Source organism: Anguilla rostrata, chromosome 9, assembly GCF_018555375.3.
Source record: "Anguilla rostrata isolate EN2019 chromosome 9, ASM1855537v3, whole genome shotgun sequence".
Classification (NCBI taxonomy): Eukaryota; Metazoa; Chordata; class Actinopteri; order Anguilliformes; family Anguillidae; genus Anguilla; species Anguilla rostrata.
The window spans coordinates 43,409,398-43,430,161 of record NC_057941.1 but is presented as its reverse complement, the minus strand read 5'-3'; the positions used below and the strand labels follow the sequence as shown (position 1 = coordinate 43,430,161).

The 20,764-nt window shown below is 46.4% G+C and overlaps 1 protein-coding gene and 1 long non-coding RNA gene across 2 annotated transcripts in view; both read right to left on the bottom strand.

Annotated features, from left to right (window-relative positions):
• The window catches only part of LOC135263860 (vacuole membrane protein 1-like), a 67,859-nt gene that overhangs the window by 23,566 nt on the left and 23,529 nt on the right, over positions 1-20,764 (bottom strand). The window contains exons 6-10 of the mRNA XM_064352315.1: positions 19,363-19,530; positions 15,784-15,915; positions 6,252-6,332; positions 5,617-5,733; positions 2,024-2,085 (exon numbers count right to left, since the gene is read on the bottom strand). Coding sequence (XP_064208385.1) covers positions 2,024-2,085; positions 5,617-5,733; positions 6,252-6,332; positions 15,784-15,915; positions 19,363-19,530 — 560 coding nt within the window. The remainder of the gene's footprint in view (positions 1-2,023; positions 2,086-5,616; positions 5,734-6,251; positions 6,333-15,783; positions 15,916-19,362; positions 19,531-20,764) is intronic.
• On the bottom strand, positions 12,594-15,155 carry LOC135263861 (uncharacterized). The gene is made up of 2 exons (XR_010332554.1): positions 13,878-15,155; positions 12,594-13,330 (listed from the first exon to the last, which is right to left on the bottom strand). It is a non-coding gene; the product is annotated as an uncharacterized LOC135263861 (long non-coding RNA).

The following is a 20,764-nucleotide window of genomic DNA, read 5'->3' as shown; positions in this document are numbered from 1 at the left end:
ACCCCAATGAGGGGAAAAAAAACCCCAAAACTTCATACTGGAAATTAAAGGGTTAATGTGTGCTACGGCGCGCATCATATCCTCCTATTCGATTTGGGTCGAACCTCCAGCGCGTCGGTAAAGGTGAAAACCCCTCAACTTTCATGGTGGAAGGGCCTCCGGACTGACGGTTATGACATTTTGAAAGGGGGAATTTCTCAGGACCAAAATGACAGGTTTTCTGATGAAAACGGAAACTCATCAATGAGCCAGGAGCCGAGCCCCAAACGGCTCCGCGGCTCCAGCAGCCCCCAGTTTCCCTCTCAGGGTCTGCCCCCGTCATAATATCTTATGAGCGACACTTTAAAAAAAAGACCATTTTTAGGCATAACAGTATGTTCCCTGAAAGCTCTCATAAACTACAACAGCGCGCTGTTTTAAACATTTATAGGTCTCTTGATGGATTAAATAAAAGAGACATCCGATATGCCAAAAGAAACTGATGTGTTGCAAGACCCCACGCCATTTCCATCTGTAGTCACATCATGTTCTTTAGAAAGCACGAATGCTTGTTCTGAAATACAACCTAGGCAAAATATTTACACATTTACAAAACGGTTATTTCCCTCGGTGCTTTCGGGGTTTTTTTTTTTTTTTTTTTACAAATTAAAAAACACAAAGGTATTTCAAGCTTCAATCTGATTTGCAATTTAACTGATAATTGTATATCAAAGTTCCTGTGGTTAGGTTGCGTGGCACTTTAAAAACAAAGAACTGATACTACAGAAAACTACAAAGAGTAATCACTGTTTAGTTCCTTCCAAAAAAAAAAAAAAAGGTCACATTGGCTGTGAGATGATGCAATCAGAGCATGAGATTTCAGCATCACAGCGAATCAAAGTTCACAGACACGTCATGTGATCTGGGACAGTCCCAGCAGCAGGTGCTGAAGGGCATCGCTGTCTGCCAAAAGGTCAACCCTCAGGATGCGATTGAGAACCGACGCTCTACTACAGCTCCACCGCACTGCTGCCTAACACACAGACCTCATGCGGCGGCGGAAGCATCTCCACACAGGACGAGCGAAGCCGCGGGCCGCAAGGGCAGTGACCGCCCGGGGCGTACCTGCGGTAGGTCCACGCGTCACCTCCGCGAAAAAAAACCGCGTTGGCGGCTTTCCGCTATCAACGGGCCGAGGCTTCTGAGGTTCTCAGACTCCCACTGAAAAGCCAGGACCAAGCGAACTAGCCCAACACCTAGCCAGCGCGCAGAGAGCGCAGCAGCACGCAGCTAACGCCTCGGTGACTGCTGGGTGTACGCTGTCAGCTCTGCGATGCAGACTGTGACCCAGAAAATCAAGAGGTAACAGACAAAAAACCAGAAAGAGAACCACACCAGAGGTTTGAGGCCTCAAAGCACAGCACCGGTCCTATACAGTCATTCATCCCAAAATACAGAGAACAAAGACAGCATATAGCACCCTACCGTAAGCAGCATCTTCAAAACAATCATACAATAAAGAGCCAAGTATGCATCATCACAAATATTAGCACAGACTAACCAGGGGGTCGACTCTTTCGTTGCCTCTGATTTAAATTTTTCCTAAGTACAGGAGGCTCTGCTTCGTGACAGAGTTTCCAGTGATTCAAACTGAAAAAGAGAGTTTCCACTGAGAACATAGCAATTTTCAGAAGGTGCATCAAATTGGTATATTTCAGCATCGACGGAAGGGAGACGTAACTGCCAATGTTAAGAACATCTAGCTGACCATCTGGTTAGCGTGTAGCAATATCTGTAGCGTCGTCCATTAAAGGAAGCACACATTTTAGCAGTATTCTCACCAAAACATGAACAGGTCGGCCAGGCTTGCCTGAGAGCGGTTTTCCCGCCCTGTGTCGAGGCAATACCAAAAAAGGGAGAGTTCTGTGCCTGTCTGAAGCCCTCTTTCCACCTCATCATTTCCCATTAACCCTTTCATGCTCAGGCCCCACGCCGCCCACCGCCTCTTCACAGACCCATATTACTCAGTAGGTAAATTACTCACCCAATCAGGGACACCATCTGCTCCACTATGTGCTTGCTGAACGTTATGATAACAAACAATTTCTGTGGAAAGGTGGGGGGGGGGGTCGTGGAGGGGGGAGAGAGAGGGAAAAATGGTCAGTCAAAGGGGAACGGGGGGTATGAGACATCACATTCACGGAGGCCTGGTTGTTAATGCCCCCCCCCCCCCCAGAGATCCCACACTTAGGAGACTGAAAGGCGGACATTACAACAGCAATGAGACAGTCATCAGTCATTAGCAATGAAAAAGAGGTCTGCGCTCCCTGACACAAAGTCTGCCAGGCATTCGGGTCAGGAAATTAGTTCATTCTGGGGAGGGTGAGGGAGGAAAGGTTTCAAAGGCAGCAGAGGAGGTGAGGGAGAGGATGGTGAAGACTGGAGAACAGATGACATCACAGGGCAGCCGAAGGCACGAGAGGCACTGCCTGGGCAAAACCGGTCTGGAGACACCGTCCTGTGCTTTGACTGGAACTTGATTAGTCAGAGCCCCAGGCTGGACAATAGAGTCCGGAGGTGACTACACGTTTCATCTGAGCGACTGTGGAGCCACACACCCGTCTCTCATTTCCCTTCTGCCCTGACGGCAGCAGCCATCTCAGGAGCAGCCATCTCAGGAGCCGCTCGGGGCAAACAGCTCAGCTCAGAAATAAGGACACATTCATCCTCTCGTTTTTAGGCCAAACCTCAGGTCTAATAACCCTCAGTCCGTATTTATGGAAGCGACAGAGTCCCACCTTCTCCACAAAGCAAACAAAGGGAGGGGTAGCAGAAAGAGATAATCTGCTATCACAGCGGTCCCCACGTTAACAAGACACATTTCTATTTCTAACCGAAAGCAGTCGGTTGACCATAGAAGTTTAGGCTGAACATGAACAACAATTTCTCAACTGCTTCTGGATATCATCTCCAAACTGCAGGTTGACCATAGAAGTTTAGGCTGAACATGAACAACAATTTCTCAAATGCTTCTGGATATCATCTCCAAACTGCAGGTCTGAACTCCACCAGGACAACGCTTGATTGAGTCTGCCCCATTAGACACGTGTAAAACAAAAGAACATCGTACGGCCTTGCTGAGGAACTCAACACTGTAGGCGTATTGGATATTAATTACTGAACGAGCTTTCACCCTGGTGTTTCCACTGTGATCAAGGAAGTGCCCGGAATGAAAACCTACAGCTAAATTAGATATTTTCAATTCAATTCAGTTCAATTTTACTTGCATAGGGCTTTTCACAGAGAACTTTCACAAAGACACTTCACAGAGTAACTTCACAAGGCAAGAGAAATCTTCTGGTCATTCCTTTTTGTGTTAAACAGCTAAAGATTAATGAGTCACCCAATAACCCAATCAGCCTAAAATGTACAAACAAAAAAAAAAACGAATGAGCTTTAGTCATACTTCGTTGAGTTAATCGCACTAGCAGTGGCAGAACACAGTGCAAAGGCAGCTCTGACAAACACCGCGAGGGTGATGGTACACAATTGAGAGGGCGGAGAAGTAAAATGCGAGCGCGCATCTTCCGAGCAGAACAAGCCAGAGAGGGGGAACCTGGACCGTGATTGGTTTTTTTTTTTGACTCATTGTTCCCGGGCAGATAAAGATCACAGGTAACTACTTTACATGCACGAGCAACAGCCACCTCTACGAAACGTTCCTGATTTGTCATTTCTTCCGCCTCTCCCAGTGAAGCTTGTCCTTAAAAATGACAATCAAACTTCTTCCTTATTGGCAGGCTTGACAACTCATTGAAAAGGGGCAGGCCTACATGCACATTTACATTTAGTACAGCAGAGATCAATGTTAAAGATGACTACGTTTTAATGAATTTACAGAGTTCGCTTGAAGACAATGACACAGGATGAAGCTCATATTCCAGGCCATGCAAAGCGCCCGGTGCAGGGGGTTATGCAAAGCAAATGAATCACCTATCGGAATGTCGCTCACACAGTATCCTGTACCGCGCATGTGGACAAGGCATCAACACCCAGAAAAGAAAGCCAACAGTAATTCTCAGGGAAATTAAACAAAGACCCACATACTGAGTTCATTCAGAATGGTTCAAAGACACCTATCCCAATGAAAGTGGGACATCGTTTAACAAAAGGTGTCTTTACTGTTTGCGCCAGTGTAATGCTTGTGCATGCTTTCTGCTTGTACTTCCAAATAATTTTCATTCACGAACAGATTGACTGTTACGGATTTTCAAGCAAAACTGATTTGTTTAGCAAATGTGCACCAGTTTAATGAAACATCAGAGACTACATTACACAAATGTAATACAGAGGGTTTCAAACTGTGTGCGTGTGTGTGTGTGCGCGTCTTTGTGTATGCGTACGTGTGTGTGTGTGTGTGTGTGTGTGTGTCTGTGTGTATGCGGTGTGTGTGTTAGTGTGTGTGTGTGTGTGTGTGTGTGTGTGTGCGCGTGTCTTTGTGTATGCGTACGTGTGTGTGTGTGTGTGTGTGTGTGTGTGTGTGCGTGTGCGCGCGTGTGCGCGTGTCTTTGTGTGTGTGTGTGTGTGTGTGTGTGTGTCCATGTAGCCCGCTCAGGTTTTGACACACCTGTATCCCCCACTGGGGCCTACATGCCGTTGAAACTCCGGACAACTTTTGATACATTCTCAGAATGTTGAGCATTACAGCCACCCTGGTCCCCTGATGATGTCACCGCACACATATATAGGACACTGCTCATCTTCTCCTGTGCTTCACATACCACCATACCAAAGCTATATATGCGGAACCATACCGTCGCTCCACCATTATATCAATTACCACAAGTTTAAATACAGGGCAAACTGGTACATTATGACTGGCCTATGACTCACCTACGTGAACATTCCAGATTAACCATACAGTTATTTTCTCTATATGGCCAGAATTAACAGACATAAAGACAATGCCACAATTTCCTGCAGAGATAGTGATAACTAGCATTATCACAGCTTTAAATTCTTTTTCACCTTTCAAGCAAACAACTACTATAGGGAATGATATAAAACATCTGTTGGTTCATATCAAATGTAAAAGCCATTGAGTGTAACAACTCACAGCACAAGAGCTGACTGTATACTGTATGTAGGAACTTTTTAATACAACACTACGTATCTTTGAGTGCAGTTCCCAAAGCGCACAACCTGCATCAGAAACACTTTCCAAGTGAGCTGTGCCTGTTCAGCTGCAGCTTTCACAAAATGGATGACCTAAACTGTAACTCAACTACACAAAATGGCTCCTTTGAAGTGATGGAGGAGTAAAGGCTTTCATTAATGAATGTTTCATATTGTGAAACTGCCTTAAAAGTTCTTAATAAGTTTTTGCAATAATACAAAAGCAGTAATACCAAAAATAATTTTTTTAAAAACGTTTTCCAATTTGATTTTTTAAATCTTGCATGGCCACAGTTCTCTTGAGTAGACAGGGTTACATCAGCTGTACTACACCAACTAAAAACTGTAGGCACCCAGGCACAAGCTTCGCTTTCCTAACACCTTCTAAAAGCTTAGACAAGGTCCCCATAAATCTACAAAACGTAAAATTAAAAGTTCATTCTACTATGAACAGTTTCTTACCTGGACATGCATTTTGACAACGGCTTTTCCAATAAGTGTCGCCCCAAAAAAAGTCCAAAAAGGCACCAGAAAATGGCCACATGTTATACCAGCCAGATCAAACAGCGGGTTTGGAATCTGAAAAACAAGTGTGTACATCAAGATTGACCGCTATGATTAAAAATTAAATAGTATCACAATGTGAGTGTGTGTGTGTGGGTGGGGGGGGGGGGGTTGATTCATTAGTATCATTTCATTAGTTAAATTCATTAAAATACAATATAGTCAGGAAATGATACAAATAAAATTACATAAAACAGAAAATACACTTTCATTCGACACTGAATTCAGGTCTGAGGCCGTTGTTCTAACTGTAACAAGTTTTTGCAATTTGTGTCAAAAAGTGTCAATGCTCACTATAATTAATAATTTAGCATTAATTTTTTATTTGTAAGGCATCATTATGAATTGTAACTTTGTGGTTTTCAGCTGGTAATAAAAGTTCTGATTGCTATGATTTTATGACACAAAAACAAGCCAGACAAAATAATGCAACATTTCGCAGAGGACTGCATCAAATACATTTATAATTTTAACAAGTATCCATACGCATCATCAGTGGATTTACACTGTTTTAAATACTAGAATAGACTTACCGAGGCACATGTGAGAATTCCAAAAAATCCCACTTTCTGTACCATCTTTTGGACAGCCAGTTTTGCTCTGGTGGTAAAGTCCTGGAAAGGGGAAAAACAACAGCCATGAGGAAGGAATAGATGTTTCGTACAATATAAATTAAGGAAAAGAGGCCAAAAATGTACATTTTAAAATACAATATTTTGTTTTTTACTTATTCATCCAGCAAAATCCCAAAGAATATAAAATGACCGTACAAAGGACTGCATTTAATCTAGATTTGTCCTTAACTTTGAGAAGTTAATGCAAGCTCAAACTCAGTTTGGCAAGTTCGTTTGAAGTAAAAAGGATTGTTGCTTTTAATTGTTAATGACAAATGGTGATTGAAATATCAGTACACTGTAACTTAAAAAACAAGCATATTGACAATGGAAACTGTCATTTCAATTAACCCCACACTTTGTAAAAAATCAAGAGTAAAAAATATCTTATTGCTGAATAACTGTAATCCGTTTAATTATTTTTAAAAACACTGTTGCAAGATAAGCATAATCAAAACTTCATATTGTGCAACTTTTAGGTTCAAAACAAATTCCATTCTTTTGACTGGTAAGCCCTCAGCCCCCAGAAACCTACTTTTTAAATGATGAGTTACGATCTTAAAACATACAACTTAAAAACATATTTATAGTGCTTAACACAAAACAATGTTAACCTTTTCTTCATCTTATCAAAATATCCCTTGGCCAAACGGTATGAAACATTTTCTTCAAAGATATTTTAATATATAAAATGTTCAATCCCCAGAGTAATTTGAAATACCTTTACCCGCATTTTATTTCGTTGATAAATAGTAAAGCGAGGTAACAAAATGGCCAGTTTTTTTAATACTTTCTGAAAATGTCAGTGGAGCAGTGGTAGAGATTTTTTTTATTAAATATGATTTAAAGAAGTTTCATCAATGCTGTGCTAAACCGTGAGCCAGACACAGGGTGTGAGGAAACTTCTTGTAATTAAATACGATCTAAGGAACAAATGTGTCAACATCAGTGAATAAACACACCGAACAGAGCATTTTAAACCCAAACTATTAAATATGAGTGCGCAAAGGATAATTCTGTTGAATGATTCAACCATTTTCCACAAATCATGTTAAATTACATGTCTAAAAATCCAACATATATGCACAAATTCTTTGGTGCGCTAACATAAAAATACTGAAGACAAATATTATTTTTGACAGTATTGAGGCTTTTCAAGTTTGTACTGTTCCGATATTTCCATTTATAAAAGGAATTTGGAAAATGTTTGCCAACGTTTTAAAAGCAATGACTAAGAGCAGGAGCTTCTTCTTAGTGACTACAGATACAGTTATGTACTCACAAATATAAAAATGAACTGATTTAATATGTTTATTCTAACAAACTAATAAGAGACATACGTCCGAATTTGTCTACAATTGAGAGAAATGCAAAGAATTACATCAGGAAATATAACACAATTCAGCATTAACTACATGTATTCCACAAAACATTAAACATGTTCTCCAACATGTGATGAGCAAGAAAATTTATTTAAAATGACATTGGTCCACTACTGGAAAATTTTAAAAATAAAAGAAGGGGGGGGAAAGAACTTAGAAACAAGCCAATTTTACAAGTGGATTATGAAACTATGCTTTTGCACGGAAGTTTTCCCCGAGGAAGCACAGACAGGTTTTAGGGAGCGTTGCCCAGTATAACAGGGATTGACAGAACGGCAGTAGACTGGTGTCTGCTGGAGTCTGGTTTTCTTGGCTCAGTAAATTCCATCACAGACTAAACGAGCACTGTTTGAGAAAGGTGTGGACAAAGACACCATTCCTCAGTCAAAGATAATATTTAAAGAAATCAAGCTAACAAATTATTAACATATTGAATTATATTTTTGTTGTTTAATTAGGAAAATCACATCAATAAATATCTAGATCATAAGATAATGTGAAATTATTTTTTTCTATTGGAGGCAGAAGTGCTTCCAGGCAATGAGACACAAACCAATTTCCGTCTGGACGAAACTGGTCAGACAAAGGTGAGACAAAAATGTATTAACCCTTACTTTTCCAAATTACACCCCACATATGGCAGGGAGACACAGTGGTATAGCAACTTAATTATTCAAGCATGAAGACATTTTTTCCCTCCAAATAACCACTTTGCAAAAATGCACTCAAGTTCTGGTTCAACTGACATTTTCCACAGAATTCCTTCCCCATAACATAACCTGTCTGGTATTCGAGAGGGAAAATTACATACCACGCCACTCATCCAGACGGTCTCTTTAATCAACAAACATTTCGTTTTTGTAATTTTTCATAAATTAATAACCAGCCCTTCCATTCACTTACCCACAGGAGTTTTTAAATCCATTTACTGAGGGAAATGAAGCACATTTGACGGGAACTCAGACAGAGACCATTTCAATGACTCAGAAGCCTCAGAGATTCCCTTTATTTTGTCCTATCAGCTCAACAAAGAGGCTCTTTTTTGGGTTAAAGAAGGACATGGAATTTTCCCTGAAATACCTTTGCTGGGAAGAGGAGGGTTAAAAGCTGTTTTTTTTTTAATGCCATTTCAAAATATTTTTGGCAAGAATCTGTCTGGTCTAGAAGCTTTTCTGTGAATTGACAACATACTCAAAAATAACAGGAATCACTGTGGGCGCATTAGGAAAATGTCTCTTTAAACGGTTGTTTAATTATACAGAAAACTGTTTATATAAAAATAAAACTGTGTGATTCATACTTAGCTGAACATGCTGAAAATTAAGATGAAGGACGTGATTGAGGCAGAGATTTATAAAGCTTTTAGTGAAAGGAAAATAAATGCAATTGGATTCAATTAGAAAGTTGTGGTTTTTCCCCCCACATTTCACTGTTTTCACACTCGTTGGTTGTAACTTTAGGAGAGAAAAAATAGAAAATGGAATATTAAGCCATATATGGAACAGACTTTGGTCTATGGAGAAGCTGAGACTTAAAGGTAAGAAATGATTTCAAGCAAAACATTATATAGTCATTATATACAGAACAGAAATTAGGACAAACTGAGTTGATCTAGAAATTTAAAAAAATAAACACAATTAATACCTTTCCAGTGGATTTTAAAAGGAAATTAATTATAAAGTTTTGCCTTACAGTAGCATATGCAAGAATTTTAAGACCAAAAAAATAATCGGACATATTTTACAAACTCCTTTCCTGTCTTTTTTTCCTTGACATTAAATATAATCTACATTCAAAGCAGGAAACGATCTTTAACAGGACAATTTATTGTGCAAACTGTGCTGATATGCAATTTATCTGCTCCAACTATTCAATTTGTTTGAAACAATATACAATGAATTACAGTAGCCTACTTGAAGAACTAAAACATTGTTACTAATAATAGTCTTTTATGTTTTAATGTGCTACACTTTCAAGAATTAACCCTACTATTTAATTTGCATTTTAAAATGCCTGTTTATAATGTGTCCCCCCCCCCCCCCCCAAAAAAAAAAAAAAAGTAATAATAATAATTTAACTACAGGAAACCAGATACATATACATAGACAGTGGGGGAAAATATTAATGAGGGGATAATCTACACGTAGCGCAGGCATTGCCTAGTTCAGTAAACAGTTACGCTGCAGGATGCTCATAAAACGGCTACTGTTCAAAGATCAAACAAAGAAATCAAAGCAAAGCTTTGCCCTAAATTACAAAACACTGAGCTCAGATTAGATGTGTTTGTAATGAGGAGATACAGAACAAACAGAGGAATTAATGGTTTACATCGTCGATTTTTTTTTCACTAATTTCACACACACAATCGGTAATTGTAACTTGGGTGCAGGTTTAAAGGCACGTTCAGACCTAATATGGACAACAAACAGCTCTTGTGCAGATGGTATTTTTGGTACACTCAGCCGAGGGGAAATTTGAGAGGCGTGAAGGGCTTAACTGAAAGGAGCCTCATTGGCTCAGATTTAAATTTCTGCCGTTCGAGGAGAGCCAATCAGGACGCTTTTAATTTAGGTGGAGACGTTTTTTTCGATTCCTGCCCACTCTTTTTTTTTCGAGCCGGGGCAACAATGGCCTCTCGGCTCGCGGTGGGGTGGAATGTGCGTGGTTTACGGCTTTGGACAATGATCATTCGCTGCTGGGGAGGGGGTGTTGGGCGGGGGGGGGGGGGGGGGGCAAAGACAAAGAACCAAAAAGACTGAAAAAGAAACACACCCCGTTCAGGGTGGGAGTGAGATGGGGGGGGGGGGGGGGGGAGAGGTGAGCTTGATGACATGAATAATGCACCTTATATTAACGCCTCAAATAAAACCCTTTTTTTTCACACACAAAATTATGAAAAGGGGTGGGGTTCCTTCCTGTACTCGGTTTGGTGAATTGAACAAAAACTGCTGCGGTGGCCAGAAATGCTGTTTTAGCACGTACAGTATGAAATATGACCTGGTGATTAATTCACCAGATTTCCAACATTCCCCTCTTTGTGTCTTTTTGGACCAGAAGGCTAATCACACAACACGGTGACAGTTTACAAATCCCAAGACACCGTTGCCATCCACCCCCTCACTCATGGAAAATCACCATGCTGGCACCAAGCGCTGTCCTAGGGGCATGGGCTCAGGAGCAATTAAATTTAGGAGATCCTGACAAGGGGTGCAGTGTCATTAAACCCAAAGGGGGCCCCAGTCATCGGCGTTAGCTTCGATTAGCGCAACTCAGCGCTTCTGTCCCCGCCGCCAACCCTTGTTCCTCTCCGATCACATGACTTACATTTAGTTCTGGAGAAAAGGGGCCACTCGCCAAAGGGAACCCAGACTGTGTTTATTGGGTCCACAGTGGTCAACTTACCATCCTGTTTTTTTTTGTGCGTGTTAAGACAGTGCACACACACAAACACACACACACACACACACCCCTTTCATATTATCTGCTTTACTCTGACAGATTGAAAGCAGAGGGTAACGGAGAAGGGACCGCGGCGGAGAAGGTGCCGTGGCGGAATTCGAGCCGAAATGGCGGGTAGAGTGAGTCGCCCCTGCGGACTCGGCCACGCGTCTCCTCGTTACCGTCCTGTTCCGGACCGGAGACAGACACCGCTCAAGGACCCGTGACTCAAGCAGTAACTCAGCCCAACAAGCTGGCAACCGGCCACATAGGAGTTTAGACATTTTTATTGAATGCTTTGGAATTACTGGACAAAAGAACATGTTGAATATCCAACAGTTTTTTTTTTTTTCCTTGACGTGATGATGACAGATACTGGCACACAAACAGACAATGTTCATTGTTCACATGTATTATGTTCTCTCCCACGAGAATAAAGCAAATGCACATCAATGAGGTAGCGACTCGTGAAGCTGTAATATGACAATTTTTGTATAGTCATATTCACCATTATGAAAATTCAACAACAATAACAAGAACAATAATTATAACAATAATTATAATTATAACAATAAGAACTACAATAATAATTGTAATTACAATAATTATAACAACAATAATAACAATAAAAATGATAATAATAATATTAATTTGATGTTTCCCTCTTCTTTATGTGCGACATCACGCTGAACAGGAATCCAGGTAAAAGGTGAAACCCGAAAAGAGGAGGGGAGTGGAACAGGGGGAGTTAATGTCAGCTAACGGAGGACGTATACGCACACGGCGAAGCCCACACCCATGCGCCCGTTTTCTGAATGAAACTCTTTCACACAGAAGACGCGCTACGCGCTACGCGCTACGCGCTCGGCAGCGCTCGCTAGCGCCGAAGTTCACAGCGTTAACTCCTCGTAGGCTGGGCCCGCGCGGAGCAGGAAGTGGAGCTCCTGACGCAATCTCAACTGTGGACCGTTGCAGAAAATTCAAATCTATTGAAGGAGGGGTGTGGGGGGGGGGGGGGGCGGAGGAAAAACCCCTCAAGAGTCCACGTTGACAAATTCTTTAACAAGCTGCGGTTAAAGGGAAGCTGGTTTTAGTCTGACTCACCCCCCTTTTCAAACAGTTTACTGGAAATAAAGTGGAGGAGGGGGAGGGAGCTTTCAGAGAAGTCATGTGACCGGCGCAGGCAAACCACAGCCCAGCGAGGGTTCAGTGGAGTAGGACAGCTCTCACAGGCACACGCCCAGAGCAGATGGCTCTCGTTCGGGTTACAGGAGAAACGATCCTGGGAGTTGGCATTCGAGAATTCACAGACTGTTAACCCCTTCCACGCCGGACGGTTTTCAACGTTTTCCTCCCAGCAAACAGGTTTCATTCGACAAAAACAGACCCAGTCTCAGGTGTAATAAAGTACACGAGAAACAAACTGAAAAAAATGAAAAAAAAAAAAGAAAAATTTTATATATCACAAGTTGTTGTTGGCCGGCTCGTCATGAAGCTTGTTTCTAGATCTGGAGCAGTTTTTTTTTTTCTTCCGGGCCCCATAATTTGTGGGAAGCGTGTCCCATATTGCATCATTATTTAATCATCCCAAAAAAGAAAATACTTGTCATTTACATTCCTGAACAGATACACAGGGAAAAAAAACACGGCTGTGGTCACAGATCCTCCTTTCCCGTCCCCGTTCCACTCGCCTTTCTCGGTGGCACCATGCGCACGATCCCAAAAAGATTACCCCGGACTTCCTCGGACCCCGCGTCTCCACGGCGACCGCGCGGCCGTTCCTGGCGCCGCGTGCTTCCGGAAAAGCCCGCGGGCACGGTGAGCGCGGCGAACTCCCTGACCCCGGCGCGAGCCGGGCGCACGCGCCGGCCCTCGCCTCCAGGCGGCCGCCGGCTTCGGCTCCGGCTGTCACCTGCGTTCCCCGCGTCGCCCGATTAAAAAAAAAACGTAAAACCTTATTTTACAGGGAAAGAATGACTGTAAATCCGCGAGATGCCAGGCTCTTAAAAGAAGGGAAAGAATCTTCCGTAGCGGTGTGAGGCGGTGACTCTCGTCGGCGGGACCCTGAGACAGACTGTCACAGGTGTTCCGGTTTACGCGGGAGCGGACGGCGAGCATCCTGCGCGGCGCCGGTAGCGTTAGCGGCGCGACCGGCAGCTCCGGCAGCGGCGTCGCATCCTGCTAGACGGAGAGAGAGGCTGCAACCTTCCACCGAGAGCGCACACGCATGCACGCACACACTACATATATACACACGCACACACACACACTACATATACACACACAAACACACACACACACTACATATATACACACAAACACACACACACACTACATATATACACACGCACAAACACACACTACATAAACACACACAAACACACACACACACTACATATACACACACGCACACACACACACTACATACACACACACACACTACATAAACACACACAAACACACTACATAAACACACACAAACACACACACACACACACACACACTACATACACACACAAACACACACGCACACATTACATATAAACACACACAAACAAACACACACACACATTACATATACACACACAAACACGCACACACACGCACACTACATACACAAACACTACATACATACACACACACACACGCGTACACTCCATGTTTTTTTTTTACATGGCGTAAAAAAAGCTCTTCAAAGCTGTAGCTCCGCTGCAGTGAGACAGACCTGCTGCCAGATGCCGTCCGCCGGCCGTACAGATGGGAGGCTCTCAGCGGGAGGAGGAGGAGGAGGAAGAGGAGACGGGCGTCCAGCCGTCCGGCGAGCGTGCAGACGGGAGGAGGAAGAGGAGACGGGCTCCCGCCGTACGGACGGGAGGAGGAAGAGCGGACGGCAGCGCGGGCGGCACTGAGGCTCCGCTGACAGAACGCAGCCGGGAATAGTGTTCCGGAACATCACATCACCACACGTTCCCTTTCGGAAGATCGGTGGGGGAGGGGAGGGGGGGTTCAGAGAGAGGGGAGGGGTGTACTTTGGACTAATTAGGGTTCTGAGAGAAATGCATGGACAAGGGAGCGGAGGAAGGCGATCGGCACCGGCGTGGAGCGGACCCCTCCGCGGTCCGGACGGTTAGCCGTCCCGGTGGGGCTCTCTCCGACACGACCCCCCCCCCTCCCCACCGTCGGGCCCGGCGATGTCACAGCCCAGACGTTCGGACGGGCGACCTGTTTCGGAGTCGCCGCGGCGACGGGCGCCAGTCTTTCCGCGCGGCCGTGGCGTTAGCCGCGCGCTGCAGGTGCGTCTGCGCAGCAGGGAGCACCGCCACACGCTCACAGACGAGGGACTGGTGAAAACAGCCGGCCCCGCGGACGCCGCACGCACGGGACTGCACCACGTTGTGCCATTTCGGCCTCGCCAGCGTGCCCACCGCTGGGTGACTCGGGTTGCTAAGAGATGCTAGAGTTCCATTTCAGAGGTGCCAGTTGTGTTTAAACTACTTAAGATCGCAAGAATTCAATGTTGCTTTTTGATCACGTCAACGTCTCCTTAATGACAATCAGAGCTGAATAAATCCTTCAGCTTTATGCACTGTAAGACAGTGTAAAATTAAGACAGAGTTGTTTTTGAATGGCAAAAAATATAAATAAATATTTACAGCATATTTAAAATATTTGCCTAGATTTGGAACAGAAATGTTATCTGAGCGAAGAATTTACTCATTTGGAAAAAAAAAATGCAAGACACTTCAAGTTTGAAATGCTTAAAATAAAAGGTAAAAACAAGCATACATTTGTCTCTGAAATGGCCCCGAAAGGTAACTACAGACCATTCACCCAGGTAATGTCTTCTGGAATTTTTTTAATTAGTGACCACCGAGCTGAGCTCCTTTTGTTGCTTCCTCATGTGTCATGTGACAAGGAGGCCCGGGGCCGAGCCCGAGGCGCCTCCCCCCGGCGCGTCGCGCGGTGTCCTTCTCTTCCGCGGACGCATCCTGGACGTGAGACCGCTTCAGGAGGCAGCCGGATGTGACAAACGCACATCCACACCCGGGGGGTTACGCAAAGAGGAGGAGCAACGGGAAACGGAGTTGCGAAAAGAGGGCGGGGAGGTCTGAGGGAGACCAGAGAAAGTGCTGACGGACGCGAGCGGAGAGGGAGAGAGAGAATGAGAGAGAGAGAGAGTGTGCGTGTGAAAGAGAGAGGGAGAGAGGAGAACGAGAGAGAGTGTGTGCGTGTGAAAGAGAGAGGGAGAGGAAGAATGAGAGTGAGAGAGAGGGAAAGAGAGAGAATGAGAGAGAGTGTGTGCGTGTGAAAGAGAGAGAGAGAGGGGAAGAACGAGAGTGAGAGAGAGAGAGGGAAAGAGAGAGAATGAGACATAAAGAGGAAGAATGAGAGAGAGAGAGAGAGGGAAAGAGAGAGAATGAGACATAAAGAGAGGAAGAATGAGAGAGAGAGAGGGAAAGAGAGAGAATGAGACAAAGAGAGGAAGAATGAGAGAGAGAGAGGGGGGAAGAATGAGAGAAAGAGAGAGGGGAAGAATGAGAGAGAGAGGGATAAAATGAGAGAAAGTGTGTGAGAGAGAGGAAGAATGAGAGAGAGAGAGAGAGGTAGAGAGAGAAATGGATGCCTCTCACCTGGGCGTTCTCTGCCTGCTCCAGCCTCTCCTCAAACTCCTCGTACTCTTCGTCGTCGGGCTCGACGCCCGAGAGCCGGGCGGCCCGGGCCATGAAGTAGGGCGGGAGCTCCCCGATGGCGGTGCCGGCCCCCTGCCAAAAACACACAGGCGGCGGGCCCGGTGAGAGCCGGCCCGGCACGCACGCGCACACGCACACGCACGCGCTCCCCAAAACAAACCTCACACCCGCAGCCCTAAACCCCCCCGCCCTAAAACCCACACCGCGGCACCCTCGCCTCAACCCCTCACACGGCCAGCGCCAGCGCCAAACCGCGGCTAGCGGCTACGGCCTCTGGCACCTCGTTAACCTACAGGGGCGTACCGAGCTAACGGGCGTATAAAACCTTTTAGAAACGGGCGCAGTTTCAGTAAAAAAAAAAAAATACTTTGGAAGACGAAGGCCGCCGTCGACAGCGCGATTAGATGAGGACGTCCGCGCCCGGCGCGTCACTGGAAGTCTTCGCGGACGTTCGGGTTCCGCTCGGGCTCTGCGCCGGAGAGCCCTTAACGCCGGAATCCTATTAAAAGGCGAAGCCGTAACTCACGTGCAGAAACGGGTAAACAAACCGACAGCGTTTTTACATTTCCTGCAGAAGAACAAAAAAAGGCCCTCCGTGAGTTCCATCAAAATGAAGGGTGCAGTCTGTCTGAGGAGCACTCCACTTGCAAAAAGTGTATTTTCCATGACTGAAATGCAACTGTTTCTAACAAATACCGCATCCCCCCCCCCACCCTCCCCCCCTCTCTTTTTCACCCCCAGCACTCCAGCACTTCAAAGCAGAGAGGAAGCAGGCCAGACTACAGCGGGGTTGATCAGCAAGATCAGGGCCTAATGCAGAAATGATCTGGAGACGACCGCAAAACAAGCGGGGGAAATTAGTAAAAAGTCTTTCTGCCCCCCCCCCCCCTCCTGGTTCCAGGGGCTCGGAACGCCGGCTCAGCTGAGCGGGAAGTCCAGCCAGCCGCAGCCGGAAAACGCCGGAAGCTACCGGAACGGAACTTCTGTCACACGCCCGCGGATTCGGCGGTTATTTGTTTGTCGAGCGCTGCAAACGAACACAAAACGGAAATCGGCTGTTTAGCAGCCGGCCGCGGCGGCGATGTTGTTTTTTTAAGGCTCGGGGAACGCGAGTGTGCGTTTGTGGGCGTGGCGTAGCGGCGGCGGCGGTGGCGGCGGCGGCTAATCCGGACTTCCACTGCCCTGTCAGCGCTCGGCGCGCGGGCGAAACCTGCCAATTTGCTCGCAGAGCAGTTGAGGCCTTTATTGCCCGGGCAGCTGTTCCATTCAGTAGCTGTTTTTGGAGGGGTTGGTTGGGGGGGGGGAATTCAAACTCCACCACCTGCCCCTTGTTCTGGAACAGACCACTTGTGCCTGCAGGGGCGCATTGACGCCCTCGGAGAGCCGCAGATGGGGGCGCAGCTCACCGCAGCCCTCCCAACTGAAGTGCTGCCAGCGGCGGCCTCAGAACAGAGCAAACGCACACAGAGAGCAGGTGCGCGGGGATTCGCCATCCTGTGCCACAGCCGTAAAACCCCCGCCCGCCCCTTCCTCACGAAACAGACCCTCACACCCACCGCGCCCCACCTCCAGCTGTTTTAGGGGCCACACTCTATCCCAGGGGACAGGCCACCCCTGCAGGTGGGTCCGTGGCGGGCTTTAATTTTGGCATCTCGGGGACCAGCCCGGACCTTGTACCGGCAAGGTGCGCCAAATATTTGCGTGGGCTGCCGCGTCGCGTTGCCAACTGCGTGGGTTAAGCCCCGCCCCCCCCCCGGGCCCCGCCCCACTCCCGGGAGTCAGGGGCGGGAGATCGTCTGTCATCGACTCCCCCCCCCCCTGGCCTGGGAATCGGGCCTCGACTCGGCCCGTCTTTGCCTCCCAATTTTGCTGCCTTACCCGGGCACACTCGCCAAAACTCGGTTTTACCGCCGGGGACAGAAAACAGACGGACGAATAAACGAAAAAAAAACAAAACAACCTAATTCCTGCATTTAATTACTACAGGGAGAAAGGTGCAATAAATGTAATATTAATGTAATAACTTATCGCTGGTGACAAAGTGCACTGCAGAGAGGCTAGCAGCGCTGTACACACAGAGGCTAACAAAAGCTCTGCCATTTGTTCTCAGATTCTTTTTTGGTTCTCAATGTAGGTTTACACTAGAAGGTTCCGAGACAAAGGCTTTCAGGTAGAGACAGAGGCGGCAAATTCTGTTTGCACACAGGTAGGGTGGAAGGGAGTGTGGGTGGGGGGGGGAGGGGGGTGGCATTGGGTTGGCGCCCAGTTAGGAGAGCACAGCTAAATGTGGTCCCAGGAGCGTCGGCCAGTGTCCCTCATGGATCCGCCTGCACTGCGGTGTAATGAGGGCACTCCCACCCCTTTCCCAAATCCAGCTTGCAAAGACAGCACTGCCCCCCCCCCCCACCCCTCCCCCCTTATGCGGGAACCTTCTAGAATTCTTCAAAGTCAAGTGGTGTGTTCACTGTGTTCACAGATGAGTGAAATGGGGATAAAGATCTACTTCTCACTTCCACGGTTAGAGGAAGACAGACTGCACAGCTACCTCATATGCAAATACAAAAAGTAATTTGAGATGACAGTAGGAACCGGGCAATACTGGGCGCGAAACGCTTCTCATTGTGATTCGATGGATCACAGTTTTGTTCCTGGGTATTCATAATTTGTGAATACATGTGTAAATACCTAGAAATGATGAACAGATACAATTTTGACACCTCCACTGAAATCAAATAAATATATTTAAAAAAAGAAAGCACAAAAGTACTCCAGGCTTGTTTTGCTGCTAAGGCCTATGAAACCTCCATTTACTGTCCCCCGCATCCGAAAAGCAGGCGGACCCAAAGCTACAAAAATCTTATGCCACAGGACACTCCACTGGCCAGCAACTCAAGCCAATCATACATGGCGGTGCGACTTTCTCAGCTGCAAAAACTGAAGCTCATTAAATAATAAACAAGACCAGGTTAAAAATCTAGTATATGGCTGGAGCTAACACGCGTGATCCGGCCGGCCAATGGTGCGACTTCATAACTCGGCCGACCAATGGCGTAACTTCATCACTCACTCAGTCACTCACTCAGTCCGTCAGTCACAGGCATTCGCGTTTTTAGGGCTGGCCCCGCTGTTGCAGTCCAGCCAAAAACAGGCAGGTAGCCTTGCAGAGGTGGTAGTATGAGGAAACCATAGGTAAGGTCTGGGGGTTAATCAGAGGAAGTGTGGAAGCAGGAGGCAATCAAAGGCATGTTAACTGAGCCCCACACTGATGCTAATGAAGGAGATGTGTGTGGGGTTGACTGGTTAATGCTGGGGGTTTAGTACATTAATTACATTGGTGGTGCACAGTGACCATATAGCAACCCAAATTCTGTAAATTATTCACCAAAGCTCTATGTAGAGGACAAAGGGAATCTCCAATGGACAAGCCATTTTGGCGGAACACAGGACGTCCAGGCGGAAATGGGACAGTCGGCCGCCCGAGAGGGATGGAAGAGGGGGGCGGGGCGGGGCGGGACTCACCCACATACAGGCCTCCAGACGAACTTTGGACATGATGGTCCAGAGAGAGACGGCGCCCTCCGCCCCTTCCTCCTGGGGGCAGACGATCTGGTCGGGGTAGGGGGGCTCCGGGAAGTTCACCGAGCCGCACTCGTACGCGGCCAGAGTGACCGACGCGATGTGGGGGCCCTGCGGACGAAGAAAGAAAAAAAAAGACCCCCTCAAATCCATCCCCGACATCAACAAACGCTTTTAACGAACGAGCCAGCGCGCCCAACGGAAATGCCTCATAACGACATCCGAGCATGGTAAATGGTAAATGGACTGCATTTATATAGCGCTTTTATCCAAAGCGCTTTACAATTGATGCCTCTCATTCGCCAGAGCAGTTAGGGGTTAGGGGTTAGGGGTTAGGTGTCTAGGTGTCGGTTTGAACCGCAACCTCGACGCCAGACAATCGGTCTTACTCCTGAGCATGTGCCCCATACGACATCAACACTACGCCAACGGCGTACAAAGTCACTTCAGCTTCTCCGCGTGCGGGGAATCCGGCCCGGCGACGCAGAGAGGAAGATAAATCTCCGAGCGGACTCTCTGAGCTCACGGCTGACTGAGGGAAGAAGCGGCAAGCCTTTTCTTTTTTTTTTTTTTCCCGGGTCCTGTTAAAACGGTTCTCTGAACACTGCCGCCTTTATCTCAGCGTGAGAGAGGCGCGGAAGTGTGAAGCCCGGGGACGTCTTATCTCTGTCAGACCGCCCACGTCAAGGCCCTCCTCACAGCCAGCGCTACTCACAACATCTTCCTTAAGGAATTTCCTCTTTCCAAAAAACAAGAATTTTTTAAAAAGTAGTAGCAGTAGTAGTAGTAGCTGTAGTAGTAGTAGAAGTGATAATAATAATATTATTATTATTATTATTATTATTATTATTATTATTAACAAAACACACAATGACAGAACAGGCCATTCAGCCCAACAATGCTCACCATTCACGCGCCGTTTTAATAATATTAATAACCCAATGTGGTCCACGCAAAAAAAATTTTACAAGAGGGGAGCAGACCGCAGGTGTACAGAGTGCAATGTCGTTGGAAACCGAGAGTTACACCTGTGCTTAGTCATTTCTCCTTTGAAAAGAGGCGCACAATGAGCCCATCGTCATTGTGAAAACGTTCCCCTCGCGCCGACCCCCCCCGCCCCCCCCTCTCGCGTTTCACCTTCACAAACGACGCATGATCGATGGGGCGCATCGGTCGCCCTCGACGGCGATGTTCGTCAGACCTCACCTATCGACCCCTGCTCAGTGGGTTAAAAAACGGCGCGAGTCTGACTCTGCTGCGACCGAGTGAGCTATTGTGAGAATGTCCCGTGGCGTGGATACCGAAGCTAGGCTAGGTACGCTCAGCGCAGCCCGATCCTGTCCTG